This window comes from Numenius arquata, chromosome 12 (genome assembly GCF_964106895.1).
Source record: "Numenius arquata chromosome 12, bNumArq3.hap1.1, whole genome shotgun sequence".
Taxonomy (NCBI): Eukaryota; Metazoa; Chordata; class Aves; order Charadriiformes; family Scolopacidae; genus Numenius; species Numenius arquata.
The window spans coordinates 10,771,812-10,793,053 of NC_133587.1; the positions used below are offsets into that span (position 1 = coordinate 10,771,812).

Here is a 21,242-nt window from a genome sequence, read left to right on the forward strand (position 1 = left end):
CTGCATCTATAAATCAAACTTGCCCGTCTAGCACAGGAGCAGGAGTACCTTCCCTCCGGCTGTCGAAGTGCTCTGACCTGGCAACAGGAGAAGGCAGGAATCGGGCTCCCAAAGCCCCATCACACCAGCCGATTGACCCTCGTGCTCTAGCAGGGGTGCGATGGCTCACGATGTAGACCACGGTTCCTAACAGTCACCCTTGAACAGAAAGGCAAGAGGATTTATCTTTTAATATAAATTTGTTATTTTATTAAACAGGATAACAATCAACTGTCCAGAATCCAAACAATCAACTCTTCTTCAGAAACAATTTTTGGAGAAAAATGACCCCCAAAAAGCCTAGTTCTTATCACAGTCACGTTCTTAAAAGTGATGCTTTATCATTTGCTTTACAAAAGTAAGAAATTCACTCTCTCATATCCATCTATCTAGCTATATATATATATATATACACCTGTGTGTATATATGCACCATGTACTTCAGAGCTGAGTATTTTACTCAGAAAACAAAAAAGGAAGCTCAGAAAGAATGGCAATGCTCCCAGCATGCGGCTGCTGCTGGCTGAGACTGGCCCAGTCTGACACAACGACCACAGCCCCTCGTCAAAGGCAACTTTTTGGTATAGTATCTTTGGAGTAAGCATCTTGGCAGACACCTGGGATGCTAAAGCACACCACACACTCACGTAAGAAAATGATGGTCTCTTCTCCGGATGCACGGCTTTATTGTGTATTCAGTAAAAATACTACAATGCACCAAAATTGCTCGGGAATCTTAGGGAGTATTTTTGTATAAATTCTCCACCAAACTGAAGACCTGAGGTCTAGCCAGTGTTGTGGTTGAGAGAAGCAATTCAGATGGGACCTGAGTCAATCTGTGACATCGGGTCCTGGCTTATTAATTTACTTACTCAGTTTTAATAGTGCCTAAAGATTATGTCAAATCAGGAAAAGGGCAGAATGGTTAAAACAGGCAATCGATCACAGTTTTTCCAAGTCCTAAACAAAGATAGAGGAAGAGCAAACTGCAGTTCACAGGAATTCTCCAGGATGAGTACAAAACTGGGAAAAGTCCCAGAAGGCAGATTTTGGCCCAAAATGGTAAAAAACTAAGTTCCAACTTCCTATGCATGTGTGGGCATGGTCATGGCCAGCTGTGAGCACAGCTGGAGCCTGAGCCCAAGGTGTGCGCTTCTGCAGCAGCGACATTGGGAGGCCTGATACACAGGAGCCCTTATCCAAGAAAGGATGCCCCCAAAAAACTGCATTTTTTTTTTAATGCCCTTCAGACCTATGTACGGGCAAGAGCACCAGCTTCCAGCTTGTTCTTGTTCCTGTCTTGTTAGTACAAGACTAACCCTAGGTAAATATAGCTGTGGCCAACCCTTCCTACCTGCACGGATGAGAATAAATCCTCTGTTTCTGAAGTTTCTGCTCTCTCCCTGTCAGCACCAACCCACCTTTTCCCTGGAAAGGTGAAGATTAACCCAGGCCACAGTCACCGCTAAAGGTGGTTATTTCTGCACTGCAGACAAGGGCTAGGAGGACAGATAAAGAAGGGGAAGAGGAAAGAAGGGGGAAAAACAAAGCAGGGGAGGTTCTTCCGTTCTCATTCACAGTACAGAAAGACTGGCAGGTGGGAGAGGGAGTCAGGCCAGGAGGCAGTTTTAGTTTGCTTACACAACAGCAAGATAGGAAGCTGGATATCCATTTGGGAGAGAGTTTGTGGGGGTGATTGGTAGGTGTGTGTGATAGCCTGATTCTGCTTAGCACTGTAAGGGTTAACGCAAGGGTGCCGGTAATAGAGATGACTATGGGCACCTTCTCCCAGTGCTCCCACTAGCACAGAGGAGAGTCAAGCACGCATGAAGAAGGGCCACGGCTCCACGCTGGCTCACGGGGACGGATCACGATGCGTTGGGGACCATCCCATAGGCTTCATACAGCGTGTTGAGCAGCTCCTGCTTTTCCTTCTCGGGCAAGAAGCTGGACTGAGCTGCGTTGATGTTCTGGGGAGGCAGATGGGGAACACGAGGGAGATGTTAAGACACATCAGACATGAACACGTGGCTGTGCTCATCCCAACATCTGGCTCTGAGCAGCAACAGGCAGGGGAAAGTGTAGTTTTCACTCAGAGATTCACTTCCACAGCATCATTTTACAGGGCAACTGCTCTGGCCTGTCTCTAGCAACAGTCCCAAGAGGAAACAATCAGGCACAAAGCAAAGGCCTTTAAATATTTTGGAGTTTTTACCACATGCACTTTAGACCTGCTCCTACTCTCCCAGCTCCCCTTTGGACAGGAGCCTCTTCCAGCACAGCAATGGTGGCAGCCGGGTGTGCTGCGGCTGGGACACAGCACAGCTGACCAACGAAACCTGCTCCTCTGTCCTGTGCAGGGACCTTCCTTTTATCACACAAGAACTACCTGGCTTTCGCAAGAGCAGGAGAGGACAGCTGGCAGCAGAAGAGCTATGGATCCAAGATCCCAGAGCTCTCCTTGTTCCCCCTTCCTGAACCAGAGAGGGAGGTCTGTAAGAGGAAGGGACTTGTTTCTCCAGCCAGAGCTGAGAGCAGCACTGATGCTCTCCTGTAAAGCACATCCTGCACTCCTCAATCCAAGCAAGTATCTCCGGAGACACATGGGTGAGAGTGCTGAGCACGACTCCCAGCACAAACCAGGTAAAGTTCACTTGGTAACCAGCCAAGTCAAACTCCCAACAGTTATCCTGTCTTTCTGTCTCAGGTAAGTAATTAGAATATCGATGACTAAAGCCACTTTTCAGGATGTAATCAAGACACATAAATGACTGTGTGCCAAAACTGAAGCCAGCACTCCCTTTGTTTCCAGCTCAGTTATTGCATACTCACGTTATACGTGCAAAACCTGTGAGCACTTTTGTAGCTGCTGAACCCTGCTAACCTTTGGGTCAGACCTCAAAATAACCTACATGTAATTCCAAATCCAGGAAAAAAAAACCAGAAAAGGCAACAGGCACCTTCCTTCTTTCCTGCTCAGATCTTCAGTGGACAATTTCCACTCTGACCTGCTCCCCGTAAAGCCCAGAGGAGTCAGCCCAAGCGATGCAGCCCCTCCAGAGCCCACCCTGCACTCGCACCCCACTGCTCCCCGCACCCCCCCCAGCCAGCTCAGCCCTCTCAGCCTTGTGTGCTCACAAGGTCAGTGCGGGATTTCCCGATTTCCACTGAAAACTCTTCAGCTTAAACAGAAAAACAGCAGGCTGTTCGGGGCTGCACTGGGACATCAGCAGAGCACCCTGCCGAGGCCGACTTACCACTCTCTTGAAGTCCTCCTCAGTGAAGCCCATGTAGTCCTTCACTATGCTGTAATCCTTGTCAATGTTGGAGTTAAAGATGAGGGGGTCATCCGTGTTTATAGAATAGTTAGCGCGATCCTTCCTAAATCTGTAAGGAAATCAGGTTGAACCGGTGGCTAACACACAGGATACGGCACTAGTCATGCAGTAAAAGCAAAGACCTCGCTGCTGCCCCCACAGCTTGTGCTGCTGGACACAAACACAGGGCTCGGCTCTTCTCCGGTGCAGCAAGAAGTGGGGCCACCTCTTACCCGGAGCTTCAGCAACCTCAGCTCACACACACAAACTAGGGCCGGTGCATGCCCTCGTGCCCCACAGCTCGGAGCAGGGGTGATGGGGGACAGGACAGCCCCCCCCTCACCCTGAGGGACGCCTATGCCCCTTCCCGCTGCACCAAAGGGTGATGTACCACGTTTTCCTAAGCGGTCAGATATGCCTTACCTTTGTAAAGCATTAAAGCCACTACAATCAACACAAATCCTGCTTATTTAAGATTGCACACAATTGAGAAGTCTTACTGTGTTACTGGGTGTTTCCCAAAGTCCGGATGACATGCCCCAGTGAGATAACTGGACCAAGGGCAGACCTGTTTGGGGAAGTTAAACATGAAAACCAGGATCAGCCACGCAGATCTGGACCACAGCTGTGTAGGCAGATAGCTCGGCATGCTGCTAAAGCCAGATACAGGGTCAGAGCTTTGTTCACAGCTATCCCTCAGCGCTGGGACTGGTGCACGTCCCAGGACAGGGGTGCAAAGAGCCCACAGCCTGCGCGACAGCAGCAGGAGTCGGTGGGATATTTCGCATGGCCAGCTAGGACCAGTCATGGGTCAACCACAGTTAAGAAAGCACTAGCATTAAGTATATACATATATATTCCATATATTTGTTGGATACACCCATTCTGGGGAAAAGCCAAGGAAATCTGCCCATGCACAGTAACTCCCAGGCACTTCCACTCTCCAACCAGACAGGGTCTGGTACAGCAGCCCGATTTGTGGGAGGAGGAGCCTGCAGGCTTGGGGTATATAAAGCAGTGAATAAGGCCTCCAAAACTTATCCTCAGGCAGACCAGGATCCATTTCTCTCTGCTACATGCCTCCTGCAAGCTGCTGTGTGCACCAGTGCTTCTCACAGCAAAGATCCCAGCAAACAACCAGGTGTCCCCACCACTTTTGCTGTGGAGCTTTGACCATCCGGGTTCAACGGCAGTGTCACCATACGGGTGGTCAGCACTGGGGTGCCAGGTCGTGTCCCTGGCTGAAGCACAGCCCAAGGGAGGGCTGGTTTCCCACTCAGACAGCAGCTACCTGGCTGTCAACCCTCCCACCACACATCCTTACCTCAAAATGCATCTTGGCTTTCAACAGCTCCTTGTAGAGCTCGGGGTCCTCCAGGACATGGTAGCCATGGCCAATGCGCTCAGCCTTCAGGAGATAAACTGCCTAGAGAGCATGGGAAAAACTACGTACAGCCTCCAAGCACCAGCTCCTGCCTGCCCAGAGACCCCTGCCCACCACGGCTGCAGCCCACACCCCTGAGCCAGCTCCGGGGAGGTCCAATCTGAGCCACTGGGGCCAGACCTCTGCCTGGGTCCCTCACGCTTGCTCTGCTATGAATACAGAGAGGACTCAGGCTCCTCTCTCCCTGGTGCAGGGGATGCAGGGGCACTTCCCAGCTCTGTCCCTCTTTCTGCCCTGGTCCCTCCCGCTTGCTCTGCTATGAATACAGAGAGGACTCAGGCTCCTCTCTCCCTGGTGCAGGGGATGCAGGGGCACTTCCCAGCTCTGTCCCTCTTTCTGCCCTGGTCCCTCCCGCTCCCTGCCCCGAGCTGGGAGCTCCTCATACCTCCTTGATCATGGCAGGCGGGCCAGCCTCCCCAGCATGGACGGTGCGATGGATCCCGCATCTTTCAGCTTCCTGCAAAGCAAGGGAGGACATGCTCCTGTCCCATCACCTGCAGCGAGGTCAGCAAACCCCTGGGCTGGTACCCCTCTCAGGGGCACAGCAAGCAACAAGGCTCTGCACAAAGAGCCCCCAAATCACAAGCCCTGCACCCCAGAAGGTGCACGCTGGTCAGGAGTGGGGTTTGTTTCAGCATCTTGGAGTCTGGGTGAGTCCCTGGCACAGAGACAAGACACATCCTCCAGACGGGGAAATCTGGACCTGAGTATTGCCAGGGCAGGATGAGACACACCTGCCCGTCAGTTCATAAAACCCTGTGCCCTCACCTCAGTTTATAACCAGGCAGCTCACCCAGCACAGCAGAGCAGGCGGACCGTGTATCAGCTCTCACTGACAGGGGAAAAGACCCCGAGAAAGCCTCATGTCACTTCAGACCTGAGCACTGTTGGCAAACCACCCTCCTTTTTCACAGTGATGGTGTACAACCTCCTCTCCCACTGCTGCAGGGGACCGATGACCCCAAACTCCCACCAGCGAGGAGGAGCGCAGCACAAAGCTTTCCCTTCCAGCTGCTGCCAAGCACCGAGGTCCAGCGAGAGTCTCGGGTCAGGCTCCTAAAGCCATTTCAGCATTTGCATTTGAGATGATCAGATAAAAGCACTTCAAACAGCTCCTCGAGTGACTTCTGCCAGACTGGAAAGGCCAGGCTCTTCCAGCCTCGGTGGCGGTGGTTTCACCAAGCCCCAGGGGCAGAACCCAGTTGGGCAGCAGGGTGCTGCCAGGGGGCACATGGGCTCCACATCACTCGTGTCACACTCAGTGCTCCGGGATAGCATGCCAAGCTCCAGCTCTAAGGCCATGTTTAAGCAATGAAGCCTGCCATTAATCATTTAGGAAATATAAACAAATAGTTTCGCTATTTAACTGGATGTTTCTAATAGCTGCAACGAATTTTTAAGCTGTCCCAGCTGTTCTCAGTCTGAATAACGCACTGTGTGTCCCCTCACACACGTCCCCTCAGTACATGTTTTTCTTATAATTTCTTTCAAGAAGCTTATTCAACAAACCTCATAAGCCTTCTTATGGTCGGAGGTATCGTCCACCTTCAGGGTCTCATCCCCAGCCAGGTCGATGGCCACCACAGAGTTGTTTTGATACTTCTTGCAGAGCTCCACCACCTCTGGAGACCAGCCTGGAAGAGACAGTGCCAGGGTTTAGGAGAAAGCATTTGTAAGGGTTGCACCTTCAGCATTTTTCTCAACAAATCCTGTAACTAGAAGGCTAGAGCTATCTCCTTTGGCCTTTCCTAAAATTTGAGGCTCAAAAAAAAAGCCAACAACCTCCTAGAAAGGTCTGCCATCTTCAGGCAAATAAAAGCCATCAACTTCAACGTTATTGAAAGGGAAATCAAATACATTTATCAGCTATAAAACGCTCTCACTGTGTTTTTCTGTTCACTTTGAGCACAGGAAAAAAAAATATAAAGAAAAAAAACCTCCAAACACAGTAGTGATTGCTGCAGCTGTCCCGAGGTAAGCTGAATTGCACAGCCCAGGTGCTGTAACATGGTGTGTGTGAGAAATCTCTCACCTCGCTCCTGAGCTTTCACCACGTCCCAGGCTGTGCAAGGGGAAGAAAAGGTAAGAACTGGCCCACTGGACTTGAGTCACAGAGGAGTTTGGGCTGGGAGGGATCTTTGGGGGGGGCCCTATATGACAGTCAGCCCTGCCCTGTTGCAGAGCATCCTCGACTCCCCCAGACAAGATGATGGATGCTGCTCCTGGTGGGAAGGAACTGGTCAGCCTCCTGTAAAGCTGACATTTAACACCCACAAAGTTTTATCTTTTTGGCGTCAGTGAGAGAGATAGAAACAAGTGGCCAACAACTACAGTTATCTCTAACGAGGACAGAGGATAATGTCTGAGAAAGAACGTGCATCTACCAGCTCATGTAGCGCTTACCCTTAGCAAAAAGGCCAAGAAACAGAGACAAACAGCAGTGTTAATAATTAACAGGCACCTGCTGTGTACATTCAATCCCAAAATCATATGAACACATAAGAAAATGGTTGCAATTTCATCTTCTTCTTTTCATCAGTTTCCAACTCACTGGGTTAGAGCCATTATTTTATTAATGAGTTTAATATGAGCTAGTTCTGGCTGGCACCTCTGCCTTTCTCTCAACAGTTCATAAATTACAGGGTGGCTTCTCACTCTGCAGCACATCCCAAATGCAGTGCTAAAGACCCTTATATCCAGCACATCACTGGCTCTGGGTAAGAGTTGCTGCCCTGGGACAGAGGCATGAGAATGCACACAGTTGTTTGCACAAGCAATCCCTCCTGACGTGCAATCACACGCTGCACGGGCCCTCGGGGGCTCCCACCACCTTCTGCCTTCACCACTTGTGCGTTGGGAGGGACTGTAGCTGCAGACAAGTGTGACGCTGCCTTACAGCTTTCCAATTCCTACAAAGAAAAAAAGTTTTCTTCCTAGAAACCAGAAATTTAAGGGCCAAGTTTTCAAAGTATTGTTTGGGGTTGTGCAGGCAGGAAAAAAAAATCCACTCTCAAATCTCCCAGTTTCCAAGAATATAATTTTTCACATTTCTAGATAAAAATTAACCATGTACTCATTAGCAAAAATCTTTCCACCATCTACCCTACCACCTACATAAAATTGTCGAGATACAAAAATACTCAAGTCATATCTTGAGTATTCACACAGAACAGGTACTGTCACACGACCTCGCTCTGGCTGCATCTTTCCCTAGAGGAAGACGCTCACACAACTCAGCAGTCAATGAAACACTGGAAATTGTGTTTTCTTCCTATTCTGGATCAGGATCACAATACCTGTTACCAGCAAAGTTCAGAGCTGCTGATTTTATAAATAAAAACTTATGTATGAGACTTAATTGTATTTTACTTGTGTTTTCTGCTTAAACCAGCAGAGACTGCAGTCAGAGGATTGTCTGGCTGACCCATGGTCCAGGCTGACGAAGGAGTTCGCTGCTGTAGCAGCATGACCATGAGCAGGGAAAGCGTGAGATCTCACGCCTGGTCCTCCTCCTGTGACCATTCACTCTCAGACCCACCAGACGGCTGTGGCAGACGCAACTGCTTGCTGTGGCAATGGCTTCAACTGGCCCAAGGAGAGCTCCAGATTTTGGGCAGGGAGTGAGGTATGAGCAGAAATCACATCTCCCCCAGGAGAGGACAGAAGAGCCCATTTTGTCTCTCTAGCAAGACCTTTCAGAGACTGATTGTACCCACAGACCCCCACTCTCACATCCAGCAGACCCCTTCCCCATAGTGAAGGGAGAAAATGATCCCCACCAAGAAAAAAACCCCACTATTTCTCAGCACTGTCTGGTCCCACATCAGACCCAGGGCCATGGGACTGGGGCTTTCCCTGCGTTTCTGCAGGGACCTGAGCCCAGGGGACGTCACCCCCCCGCCACGCGTCAGGGAAGGGGAGCAGAGCAGCAGGGGAGCTGCAATACATTACTTGGCATATGGCGCATGCAGCATAGAATAGACCTGGCTTTGATGCGGAAATCCCTTTCTCCATCCTGTAGTCCCTGATTTACGAGGTTAACGACTTCATCTGGAGTGAGGTCTCCCCTGCAGGGAAGAAAAGCTGTCAGCGAGAGGTCGGAGACCCACCAGGGAGGCAGGCAGGAGCCGCAGGTCCAGCCCAGCATCCCCACAAGATACCCAGGCTGCCCGGGGTCCCACTTGCCTTAATGTCCAGAGGAGCCCAACGAGACCACCTAGGACTTAAGAGCACCTTTTACACCCATGCCATGCCCCGATCCACCAGGTATTGAGGACAAAAGCATGCAAAGATGACAGTGAGATTTAGAAAAGCCTTGGGAAACTGGATGCCAATCCTGCCCAAGCAGAGAACCCCACTCTTTACCAGAGCATCTCATTAGGGTACACAAGTGCCTGCAGGCAGGCAGGGGCAAGCACAAGGGCTCAACGCCCATCACAGCATGTATTTAAGGGGCCACAGAGCCCAGCACTGATTAAATCCAAGGCATACATCACAGAGGGGATGACACGTAAAGAAGAGATTGGATGGCCAGCCCCCTCCAACATTGCCCACCATCTCTGCCAGCTCAAATTCACATTCTGCGGGCAGGCAATCCATATCTGAACGCTGCTCTCCCTCGCACAGAGACCGGCTGCAGCCAGAAGTTTAAGCACAGCTGCTCTGCACGTGGAAAATTCGGCGCCCAGAACAAGGGACGTTAAAAGACAGCATCACACACAGATACTGCAAGAGGAAAACCCCTGTTGATGGGGAAGAGAGGTGGAAGAGTGTCAGCGCTCACCGCGTTGGAGAAGAGAGGAGGTTTGGTTACACCAGACTGTGAACACATGCTGGCTGACCAGTGTGGGCCATGCCTTCTCCAAGCCCAACCGGCCCCCACCGGCTCCCTGGCACAGCAGGATGACTCACTCAGTTTGGCCCCAGGGGATGGGATCCACGCGGCAGTTGGCCAGGAGATGAGGGCTGTACCGGACCTCCACGTAGATGACACCTTCTTTTGCTTTCGTTTCCACGAGCTCATAGGCGATCCTCCTCACCGCCTCACGGTCACCCCTGCAGGGACGGCAGTAGGACCCATCACCAGGACTCGTCACCCCCAGGGCACACTGGGGACGGGTGAGGTGACCTCCAAGGCTGAGCAATGTTAGCCAAGGGGTCCTGCCGAGGGTTGTGGGTGTAGAAGCAAAGAGCAGGGTACTTACGCAATGGCAGGCATGTAGTGATTAAACTTCTCCAGAAACTGGGTAAGTGTCAGTGGTGTTTTGTAGCTGACATGCTTCAGGAGGTCATCAACAGTGCTGCCAGGGAGAGGAACCCCTCTTTTCCTGGAAATGAAGGCACGTGTTACTGATGGGGCAGGCTGTCGCTTTTTTAATCAGTCCATTTCATACAGCAATCGCATCCCAGGCTGGCGGCATTAACCGCCATTTCTTCACAGAAAAGATATGGCACGTGTTGTCCTTCCAAAATCTCCTCGCAGATGCAGCTCTGAATCTCAGCGGGGAGGAAGGCGATCCAAAATACAGGCAAAGCACAAACAAATCAAAATACAAGCCCAGACTGACCCAAGAGGAACAGAGCCAGAGCATGTTTTAAGCTTAAGAAGGAGTTGATCTAAAGGGGCTCTGGATTATTTCTTGGCACCTCTTAGTTCCAGTGGCAGAATTGCCAAAATTCTTTAGAAAAGTTAATTTCCACTTATGCAGGCTCAAAGGCTTGAAAAATCATGGAGACGTTCCCAGGCCTGGGATCACGCACGCAGAAGTGTCATGGCTCATGGGTTTCATGCTGGCAGCTCCTGTGAGCAACCTGGTTCCCAAGCCCAAGATCATGGTGGCATCTCCTCTGACGGGGACATCTCCCATGCAGGAGCAAATGGCCATCCTAACAACTGCTCTCACCAAAGGGAAGGCCAAGCCCACCTAAACTCTTCCAAGAGGGAAGAGGCTGTTTGTCCCTGAAGTCCTGGCTGGGTGGAGGTGTCCCCAGCGGGGTGACAGCTGGGCTTAAGGGGGACACAAGCCGAGGATGCTACATGCCTCCCAGGCAGGCTTCGGCACCCCCTACCCCACAGGCTGTCACTCTGCCATGAATGCCAACCTAAATTAGGAATAATAAGTAGACATTTGTTTTTAATCCTCTTTCCTGCCACAACGAATTACAGCCGACTGATGGATCTCTCTGCTAATAGAGCCAAAACACCACAGACAGCTTTGGCATCCCGATGCCGGCAGCCGTCCCGATGAGCAACCTGCAGGGAAGCAGCCCAAACGACCCTGCTCCTGGGCCCAGTAAACATTGCTCCTTCTCTGCTCAGGCAGGAAGGAAACCAGCCCCACGCTCAGCCTTCAGATGCCGTCTGCACAGATTAAGCTGCTGGCACTCGGCGGGGGACGTTCATCACTGCCAAGGCATCGGTTTTCCTTCCCGCCTTGCCCTTTCCATGGCACAGACACATCAGCCTCTGCTCCAGGAACCTCTCTGCTCCAGGAACCAGCCCGCACCTTCCTCCGCTTGCCCAGGGAAAGCTTCCTACAGCAAAGCCATTTCCCTCACCTCTTCCCTGTGCTTTCCGAAGGGTTGCCTCCGCACAGCCAGCAGCGACAGCGCTTCGGGATGATCTGCAGAGATGCTGGAGTCAGGTCTCCAGCTGAGGGGCTCTGGTGGATCTTGCCAGCATGGCTTCAGGAGCTGCTGCTGTCCCATCCAACCTACCCAGTAGCTGGGAGCCTTCCCGCAGCAAAGCTGCCCCAGGGGAACGGGCTCGTGTCTCCTGGGGACACGCAGCCCCATCAGTCCCATGGGGGGGGTCTGTCATGGCTTCAAACCCTTTGGCTGGGCAGGGGGGGGTGCAAAGCCTGACCCAGACCTGACAGAACTGGAGCCAAAGTTTCTAAAACCAGCCGAGTTCAGCCTCTGCCCAAGGGGGCTTGTGCATCCCAGCAGCTTTGGGTTATTTGTACATGGTCAGCCACCACCTGGTAAATTTATTTCCAGCTCTTTACCTTTAAAAATAGGCCACAAGCAGGCATTCTGTGTCCAGGGTGAGGTTATTAAGGCAGTCCCCTACAGTGTCCTCTACTGCCCTGTAGCTTTTACACTAGTGCGAGCACTCATTTTAGAGCCCATGAATAGCACAGCCCTGCTCCCCCCGAGGGCTGGCAGCCCTGGGGGGTGCCAGGGCTGCTTAAAAATAAAAGGGAACTCGGCACACACACACTTGGGCAATGAGGGTTTCCACCCTAAGCAAGACAGAAACACAGGATCCTCAGATGGTTGGTGTCCCCTGGGCTTCAGGGCTCCTACAACCCTCCTGGGGGTCGACACTGGCATTTTTCCTTCACTGGCAGAGACCCAGCAGACCCCCAGGGAGCCAGCACTGACTCTTCTGTCCACGGGGACTTGTATTCCAGCCCTGCAGCCCACCAGCAGCATGGGCAGAGCCAAGAGGAACTCAGCTCATCGTGCACCACCTCCTGCAATGAATGAGACGGACATCTCTGATCCACCCTCCTTACTCTGACAGCGCTGTATGCAAAACGTATGGCCACTCCTTGCAGAAAAAGCTACTATAGAAACAGTATTTCTGCCTAGGATCACACTGCCCTGGAGCCTGCTGGGCTCGCAGGATGCCAGAACCACTTCCCATCCTCCTCAGAACTGACTTCCTCCCCAAAGTACCACAGTTGTGCCTAAGAGCTGCTTCCCGAAGTCTTTAAGCTCGCTGCTTTCTTGATCTGAGGGTATCTGCTGGTCTCCATGAGCTTTTTGAACAGTGACAGCCTGAAGTCTTGAGTTTATTTTGCTTACAGCCAGGGAGCCAGGTCCTGGCACCAGTTAATCATTCCCCTTGCTGCTTCCCACGCTGCTTCCCACGCAAACTACACTGAAGCAAGAAGATGGAGGTGGGCTCTGTCAGGGGAACAACCTCTCTAAGTCCCTGCCAGGTTCCTGGGTCACCCTCACAGGAGATGACTCCTTGCCCGCCGGCAGCAGGCAGACAGCCCGAGGTTCAAAGGCACACAGTGGCAGGGCAGGGAGGAGCACCCAAGCTGGTTTTTCCTCCCCAGACCGTGGCACCAAGAAGACACTCCCAGCTTGCTTTCATTTCACTTGCTTCTGCAATTAGGGAACACGGAAAAAGAAATGAGAATAGACTGACTCCTCCGCGTCTCAGGTACGCTCCAAAGGTAGACAGCTTGGTTTAGGAGACATCTTCTGTACTTTTCTCATGGTGGTTCCTCTTAGCTCACCCAGCTCAGGGGACCGATGACCACCTCAGTCACCTTCTGGCTACCAACACAGTCCCACTGCAACACCAGGCTGTGGGAAGGGCTCAGTGTCCTCACACCGTGCAGCTGGAGGAGTGGTCCACGCAGAGATAAGACAGGTCTGGTGCCTGCACGCCAAGGGCGAGCTTTCTTTCCCAGCCCGCCAGCATCAGCTCCTCTGCCGGAGAGCGGGACAAGCAGAAGGGATGATGCTTTTGAACTGCAGCTCCCAGAGTTTCTTCCCCCTCCCTGCAACTCACCTGCCAAAGTGCAAGATTGTTTCTGGTCTAATGGCTCCATCCAGGTGGACGTGAAGTTCGACCTGCAATAAAAGGAGAAATCGATGAGTAACTCTTAGAGCTGCAGCAGAAGTTTAGAGAGAAGCAGCTGGTGCTTACACAGGTACAAATGCAGCCAACACAGAGACGAAGTCATGACGAAGAAGTCATGACAAAACCATTTTTAAAATACCATCATTATAAAGTTTATTTTTCAATATCTAAGTATTGTCTAAATATTTTCTCATTCCTGCTGCAGCTTACACATTTAATGGATCTTTCAAAATTTATTCTGTTTCCAGTCATTTTCAGGAACTGCCGAATCCTTATGTAGCTTGCACGGTTCAGAGTTTGGGAGGAGTGAAAAAAGTAGACCCCAAACACCTTCACTTTCCAGCTTGCTCCTTCTTGAATTCACAGACATCCAAGCATCAATTAATTTGCTAAGAGTCATTACACAAAAACTTTGACTTCACTTCCAAGAATCAGCTCCTGATATATTGTTAATTACTCAGCATTATCAGAGCTTACAGGCTTTCTAACCCTCCATGTGGGGTCAGTCCCATGGTACAAGGTGCTGTAAAAAAAAAAAAATAATTCGAAAAGAGTTGCCCCGTAGAGCCAACAAGCTGGTTTCAAAGTAAAACACTTGAATTTTGACTCATTAAAAATGGGACAGTAACTCAGATCTCTTCGCTCTCAAACCCTGTTTCCTGATTATTGCTGAAACAATGGATTTTGGAGAAAGAGCCCCAGAAAAGCAAAAGCAAGATTTTTCCATTTAGGCAGCTGGGGCTCATGGAGGAACATGACAAATGTAACTTGGAAGTCAAACTGGGAAGGAAAATATTAGCTGTAAAATGTTTCAGCTAGATCTTTGTATTTCCAGAACTGCTTTCTTTTAAGCAATGGAATAGCCTACAAAATACATACATAATTTATTATTTTTTTAAATGAAACTGTAGAGCAGCAACTTAATACACAAAGTTCTTGTTAGCTAGAACTTTGTACAGATTTTTGCTGTGTAGGGGATTGCTGCGGGATGCCGCGGGTACGAATGCCGTAGGATTCGGAAGAGGACTGGATATTTGCATGGACAACTAAACTGCCCAGGGTTACTAATTAAAACCCACAAACCCTCTGGCGTCAGGGTATGCATCAAACAGTAACTATGAGGCGCTGGAAGGAAAATGAGTAAGCGGTTCCTACACAAGCCGGGCAATGTGTAATTGTCCACCTCGAGATCCCCTCACCCTCCTCTGAAGCATCCCTGGGCTCAGTGCCGCTGGCCCCGCTCCCGCCGCCGGGCTGGCAGTGCCCGTCTCTGGGACCAGCGCCGATGCCCCATCCCCACCTCCTCCTGCAGCCCCAGGCACCTGCCACGCAGGGAGACACCCATCTTCTGACCCACGGCCAGCGTTTTCACTGACCGCTTCTGCTGCAAAAGGCCACCGTTGCTGGGGTGGGACAGTGCTCGGCTTCAGGCCACCTCCATAGGATGGCCACGAAGCTACCACTGAAACCTGCACTGGTGGGATGCAAAATGCAGGTGCCCGGCTCAGGGCGGCTGGGGCTGCTGATCCTGCACCGTTGCAATCAGCTGGCCCAGGGGTCATGAATGTCCCCACTGCCAGCCCGGCTAGCGGGTTGTAAAAAGATATCCCTGTCACTTCTCCGACCCTTAAGACACGATCCGACTCTACAGGGGTGAAGATTTTAAAAGGGCAAAACCTGATCTTTCCCCCCACCTCGAGTTACGCAATCCTGCTGATGAGGACGAAATGTCCTGAGAAGCAGCAGATAAAATAACAGACTATGGACATGATCCGCATCACCAGATGTGGACGCCTGGCACGTTTTCCACTCTAGAGCTCTGATTCCTATTTCAAAACCATGCAAGCTCCCTTCCTTGAGGTTTTCAACAGCCCTTGTGACCTTCTGGTGGACTTACAGGCTTGACACTTGCTCATAATGGATCCAAAAACCAAGCAACCCCAACCCACTGGGGTCTTCTCTCTCCAAACATTTCTCAAGCATTTCCTGCAAGAACACTCCAATGCGACATTTCCATCAGCGTGAAAGCAAATTCAGTGGTGTCCTTCACCCACGCGAGCCACCTCCTTCTGCCGCTGCTGCAGGTGAGATGCTTGTAAAGCGGCAAGGTTCCTTTCCAACACCAGCAACAGGTTCTTCCCCCACTGCCATGCCTTTTTTTGGGCCTGGATGGACCTAAGAGCTAAGAAACTCTTGTGCAATGCTACTCAACCCAAAACGTTGTGGGGTTCCTCAAGATCAAGGCCCGAGGGGAGCTGTTTTCTGCAGCCGGGAACTAATCTAGGCTATTTAGATTACCAAGGGACATTCAAGTGGAGAAGCAAAGGTGTGCCTACAAGGGTCTTCACCGAGAGCTGGCCCCAGATAAGGATGCAATCAGCGGGGGCAGAGCCGGGCAGCTTGGCTGCCCCAGGCGCTTTCCTTGCAAACCCCGCAGGTCTCCAGCTCCGCGGGAGGCTGCTCACTGCAGATTGCACCGCGGTTCTCCTCCTGCCTGTTTGCTTTGGGTAAACAAACCACAAGACTTTTCCAGATACAAGCGGGTGACGTGACCTTGCTTTAAGTCAAGGAAAGTATCCAGATAAAGATGAAAGAGTTTTTTTTCCAAACTGTGGCTCCAGGAGACAATGCCTGAGTAAGCAGAAATAAGGTGAAGGCAGGAGCCCCGTGCCCCTTCCAGGGTTCTGCTCCTTGGCACACAGAGGTCCACGCACACGTGGTCTCTCCCACCCCAAGCCCTCTGGTTTATTTAGAGAGGAAGCCTGCGCGCACAGATTAAATAGTGATCTTGACACTTGGTCCAGGACCCCAATAGCACCACGGGCTGCACCAGCCCTGGAGCCTTCAGCCATGCCAGGACCAGCCATGCCTTCCTTTCTCACAGCAAACCCGGACATCATAACGTCTGTTTGGATGAAGGAGAAAGCAGCAGAGCTCTCAAATGCTTTCCCGGGGCAGAAGCACTGTTCTTCCCCCAGTTGCAGAGAGGGGCCTCAGGGTCACCTTGGTGCAGCCACCCTTCAGCCCTTCTCCTGCACCTCCCCAGCGCTGCAGCCGGGAGCGGGCTCACCGACCACCGCGCAACGACGCAAACCATCCTGCAAGCCTCCGAGTTTCACTAAAGAGCTGTCAAAAGCCAGAGGGGATGAGTTCAAAAGATGTAACCGGCCATAAATTGTGCGTCCTCAGCACAGACACCCCCCGGCGAGGCTGTTGGGGAACAAACCCAGCACTTTCCATTTTTATGCAAAAAAAGTTTTAGCTCAAGCCCGACACGTGACTCATTAGTGCAGATATCAGCAAGTTGGTTCAGATATCAAAAAAGGAGAAGTTTTAAGGGCTCTGGCTTGGCTTTTCTCTTCTGAGAACATTGTAATGTTTTCCTTGAAACTTAATAAGCTCCAAAAATAAATTCAAACACAAAATGAGGTACTGCAAACAAGTATGTTCTGTTCAAAGATCAAGTCTGATCATTTTCAATTTAGTGAAATTAAGAGGAAAAAGCTAACCAAACATTCAAAGTATTTTCAGCCCAGTACAGCCAACCCAACAGAATTTCTCTATTACTCTTCGGTTTGCTCAGCAGACCATGGCAGGGCAGTTAACTGCTCCGTTCGCCTATTATGTGGCATAAAAAGTACCATCCAAGCTAATGCATTTGAGGGAATTTCTGCATTAGGTGGTTTTAGGATCCTTTTTTAAATATACACAATGAACAAAGTCAGCCCTAACACCGTGGTAAGAGTAACAACAACCCCACCTTTTATTTTGCTGGTTTCCAGCAGGTGTTAATAGATAATCCAGGCAGCTACTAAAGTTGCATCATTTTAAAACCCTTAGCAGTGACTTTGCCCAAGAATATTTATCAGCACATTAAAAGGCGATAATTTAAAGTTCACTCTATTGATCTCAATAACTGAAAAACAGAGTAATTACAGCTGTCATCTGTCAACTGTTAGATAGACATGGCAGGAAAATGTTACTAGAGAGCAAAATTCAGCAGGAGATAAGACAAACGCCAACCACTGCAAAAAGCATGAACAGTGCTCCCCCAATACCAGCTTTATGAAAGCGCACTGTCAGCAGCCAAGTCCTCGTCCTCCTCCTCCTCCTCCTGAGTTCACCACAAACGCTGTTTAGAAGCACCAGGTGAGCCTGGATCAAGAGGGATGTGAAGCAGAAGAGGCACAGTATTATCCTCAGACCTGACGACACCCACACGTGCGTTTTGGAGACGGATCTACCATAGACTGTAAGGTTTGAGTCTTAGCGAGAGAGAAACGTGGGAGACTACAAGACCCACCCACTGCTCCACTGCAAGAAACAGTCGAGCTTCTAGAGAAGCTTTCACATGATACATTGCTTTGGTGACCAAGGAGGAGGATGCTCCCATGCGGAGCAGCCTTTAGTACCATTCCTCCTGGCACCAACCCCTCAGCCTCCACCGACCTCGCTACGAGGCTCCTGCTGCTGTTAAGATGATGTGGTTAAGATGCCGTTAAGCCACAGACGGTGGCTGCGTGCCACCCTCCTGCAGGGACGGCTGGGCCACGTCCCTCCCCGAGCCGTGGCAGACCTCGCAGCCGCACGTGGCAGCAACGAGGCCACGCTCGGGAGCGGTAATCAGAGTCCTTGCACTTTGAGCGGCGCCGGGACAGCCTCCTACGTTTGCCACGGCGTTTGACAAGCGGAGCCAGGAGGGTTATGTGCCGGCAGAGCATTGCTGAAGGACCGAGCACACCCATCGCTGCATAAGGTACCGCTCGGCTCCACGCAGCCCCACCGGCACCAGGGTCTGACCCTGGCCAAGACAGTCAGGGTCAGGCTGTGCACGGGGAGCGGATGAGCTCATCCTCGGCACACCCTCGTGCACTTGCACTCCCCGCAATAAGAATCATCTTTTTAAATTTTTTTTTGGTTTTTTTTTCCATTTTTGTAAGTTTTGCACCCAAAGCAAATCAGCGCAGACAAGCAGGTCTGTCTCAAGCAGGGGGAGGCTGCAGCGTTGCAGGGAGCAGGGCAGGACACCCCTCTAAGCCCCCCGGGTACAGCCAGCAGCGCTCTGTAGCAGAGTGGCCACCTTTGGTGACACCCAGATTTGGTCACCAGGCCCTCTCCTAACCATTGACAGGCACATGCAGCTGCAGCCAGTTCTGGCCACCTCTCCCATGCCCAGGTGCACATCGGAGACAACCGCCTCCCTTTGGATAGGGACAGGCCTCGGAATGCTGTGACACACACGAGTGTAACCCAGGAGGGCTTCCAGAAACCCCTGTCCAGTGCCACCTGGGCTTATTTGGGCAACAAGCATCCAGTGGCAGAGCTTCACCAGCAGCTGGGAAAGTCGGGTCTGACCCCAGAAGCCCCCGCTTCCCATCCTACTCCCTGCAACGTGGCTCAAGGCACACGGGAGCCACAGGAGAAACAGCCACGTGTCCCAAAGCCCCCGAGCTGGGGCTGGCCTGAGGGGAGAGGAGCCAGCAGTGAGGACACCATCTCTGCTCTGGTGGTGGAACAGAGAGGCTGACAGACGTCCAAGGAACAACCAGTCCTTTCTGCTCTTTCATGGCCTATGATAAGCAGGGTTCAAAGTTGCCCCCTCCAGCAGCCCCAGCAGCTCCCAGTTCATCCACTGCAGTAGCTGGGAGTCAGCGAGTTCCTAAAAAATGCAGATGCAGCCCCGGCCCCATGTTCAGCCAGGGCTCGAAGCTGCTCCGGTTACCAGAAACATCTCTAAAACACAAAACTGATCATTCCCAATGGCAGAGGATCCAGGGGAATGAATAGGGCTCATTAACTGCCTTCAGACACATTTTTTCCCCCCCAAGCCTGACTTAGCAGGTTCACAGGACTGAAAGGGACTGCCTGACTCAGGAAAACCAGTCTCGTAATTGCCGGCAACAAGACTACAGAAGCCTGATCTTCGTGGTCAAACCCTGCATGGTTTTTCCCAGGTTTCTCTTCAGCATCCCACTCTTGCACGCAGGGGAAAAGTAGGAAGAAGCACAAGTGAAAGAAGAACTTAACTTGCTTCTTTCAGCCAAAAGCTTAAAATCAGTGAGGTGACCCACCAGCTTCTGGTCTTAGTGAAGCTGATGAGAGGGAAACCTTACTCAAGCACAAACCAGACCTGTGCACACGGGGTTTTCCAAGTACACTAGACATCTCTGGTGTGAGCTCAGACTAGGAGAGAAATGGTTTGGGAGCGGTAGGGGATGCAAACAATGGCAAAAAACCCAAAACAACCTTTTGGGTTTTCAGAGACAATGTTCTTGCCGGGGAAAGCCACATGCAGTTGCCACCACTCAGGTTCTCCTAGAGCAGACCACCACGACCCTCACATCACTTTTCTTGGTCTCCTTTGCCCACCAAGAGCCCAACCTTGCCTGGTCACCAGACCTTGAAGGCAGACAGGCAGAGAAAACGTGCTCCTCGTACGCCGGCTTACCCAGACCACAGCCCAGGAGCTGAGCTGTCCTACAGCAGAGGCAGCTCTGCCATCAGATACAGGGCTATCGCTAACCTCATCCGTTTCATCTTCTTCCTTCACAGAATCACGGAAGTGGAGTTGGAAGGGACCTCTAGAAATCATCTAGTCCAACTCTCCTGCTAAAGCAGGATTGCCCAGAGCACATCACTCAGGACTGCATCAAGGCGGGTCTTGAAAATCTCCAGAGAAGGGGACTCCACGACCTCCCTGGGCAGCCTGTTCCAGTGCCCTGTCACCCTCACCAGAAAGGAGTTTTTCCTCATATTTAAATGGAACTTCCTATGTTCCAGTTCCTTCACCAGTTTGTTTTTTTTTTTTTTTTTAATAATCTGATTAATAAATATGTTAGTGTGATCCTACTTGAGACGTACTTATGCAGCACACGGTGAAAGACCGGAGCACCCTCTGACAGCGGTCACCAAGATGGTATCTTGGGTATCTGAGGAATAACTCAACTTAATGTTTAAAAAAAAAAAAAAAACACCACCAAAAAAATAAAACAGCAAAACCAAACCCCCAAACGAAAAAAAAAAAAAAAAAAAAAAGAAAAAAAACCCCAAGAGAAAACGTTTGTTTCAGCAGACCAAGGAAACAGTTAGACTGTTGGACCCTTCAGGGCTTGCCTCTTCCCCAGCCATCCCACCAGCGCATCTCCCGCCCGGAGGAGCCGAGGGACGGGCACCGCTCCGGCGGCGGGATACCGGGATGCCCGGGACACCGCGGGCAGTCCCTGCGTGTCCCCGCGGGGAGCACCGGGCCGGGGCAGCGCTAGCCCCCGGCCGGTACCGCCGGGTGAGACCTCAGGGCACACACACCCTCCCGGCTCAGCCGCCGTGCCCCGGCTCTCACCCCGCTGCACACCGGGGCTCGACCCGGCTCTCACCCCGGGGCATGTGCGGCGGCTCGGCTCCGGTGCACGACCCGGTTCTCATCCCCGCTGCGTGCCCCGGCTCTCACCCACGGTGCACGGCGTCTCATCCCGCTGCACGCCCCGGGTCCCAGCCCCGGTTTCCAGTACCGGTGCACGTCCCGGTTCCCAGCTCCGGCTTCCAGTCCCGGTGCACATCCCGGTTCCCAGCCCCGGCTCCTATGCCCGGTGCACGTCCCGGTTCCCAGTCGCGGTGCATGCCCCGGTTCCTATACCCGGTGCACGTCCCGGTTCCCAGCCCCGGCTCCAAGCCCCGTGCCTCCGGCAGTGCCTCCACCTCACCTTGGGGTCCCCGAAGACGCACACCCCCCTCTCCATGCTGCTGCTGCTGCTGCTGCCGCCGCCGCTGCCCCGCTCCGCTCCGTTCCGCGCCCGCCGCCCCGCTCCGCCCCGCTCCGCGCTCGCCCCGCCCCTCGCCG

General features: G+C 51.9%; 1 protein-coding gene across 1 annotated transcript; it reads right to left on the bottom strand.

Moving 5' to 3' along the window:
- Positions 1 to 230: 230 nt before the first annotated feature.
- On the bottom strand, positions 231 to 21,204 carry ADA (adenosine deaminase). The gene is made up of 11 exons (XM_074157166.1): positions 21,106 to 21,204; positions 13,334 to 13,395; positions 10,005 to 10,127; positions 9,712 to 9,855; positions 8,752 to 8,867; positions 6,310 to 6,434; positions 5,186 to 5,257; positions 4,681 to 4,782; positions 3,857 to 3,924; positions 3,297 to 3,426; positions 231 to 2,009 (listed from the first exon to the last, which is right to left on the bottom strand). Exons 1-11 carry the CDS (start codon positions 21,139 to 21,141, stop codon positions 1,908 to 1,910), a joined length of 1,080 nt encoding a protein of 359 aa, XP_074013267.1. The 5' UTR covers positions 21,142 to 21,204; the 3' UTR covers positions 231 to 1,907.
- Between the last annotated feature and the right edge of the window lie 38 nt (positions 21,205 to 21,242).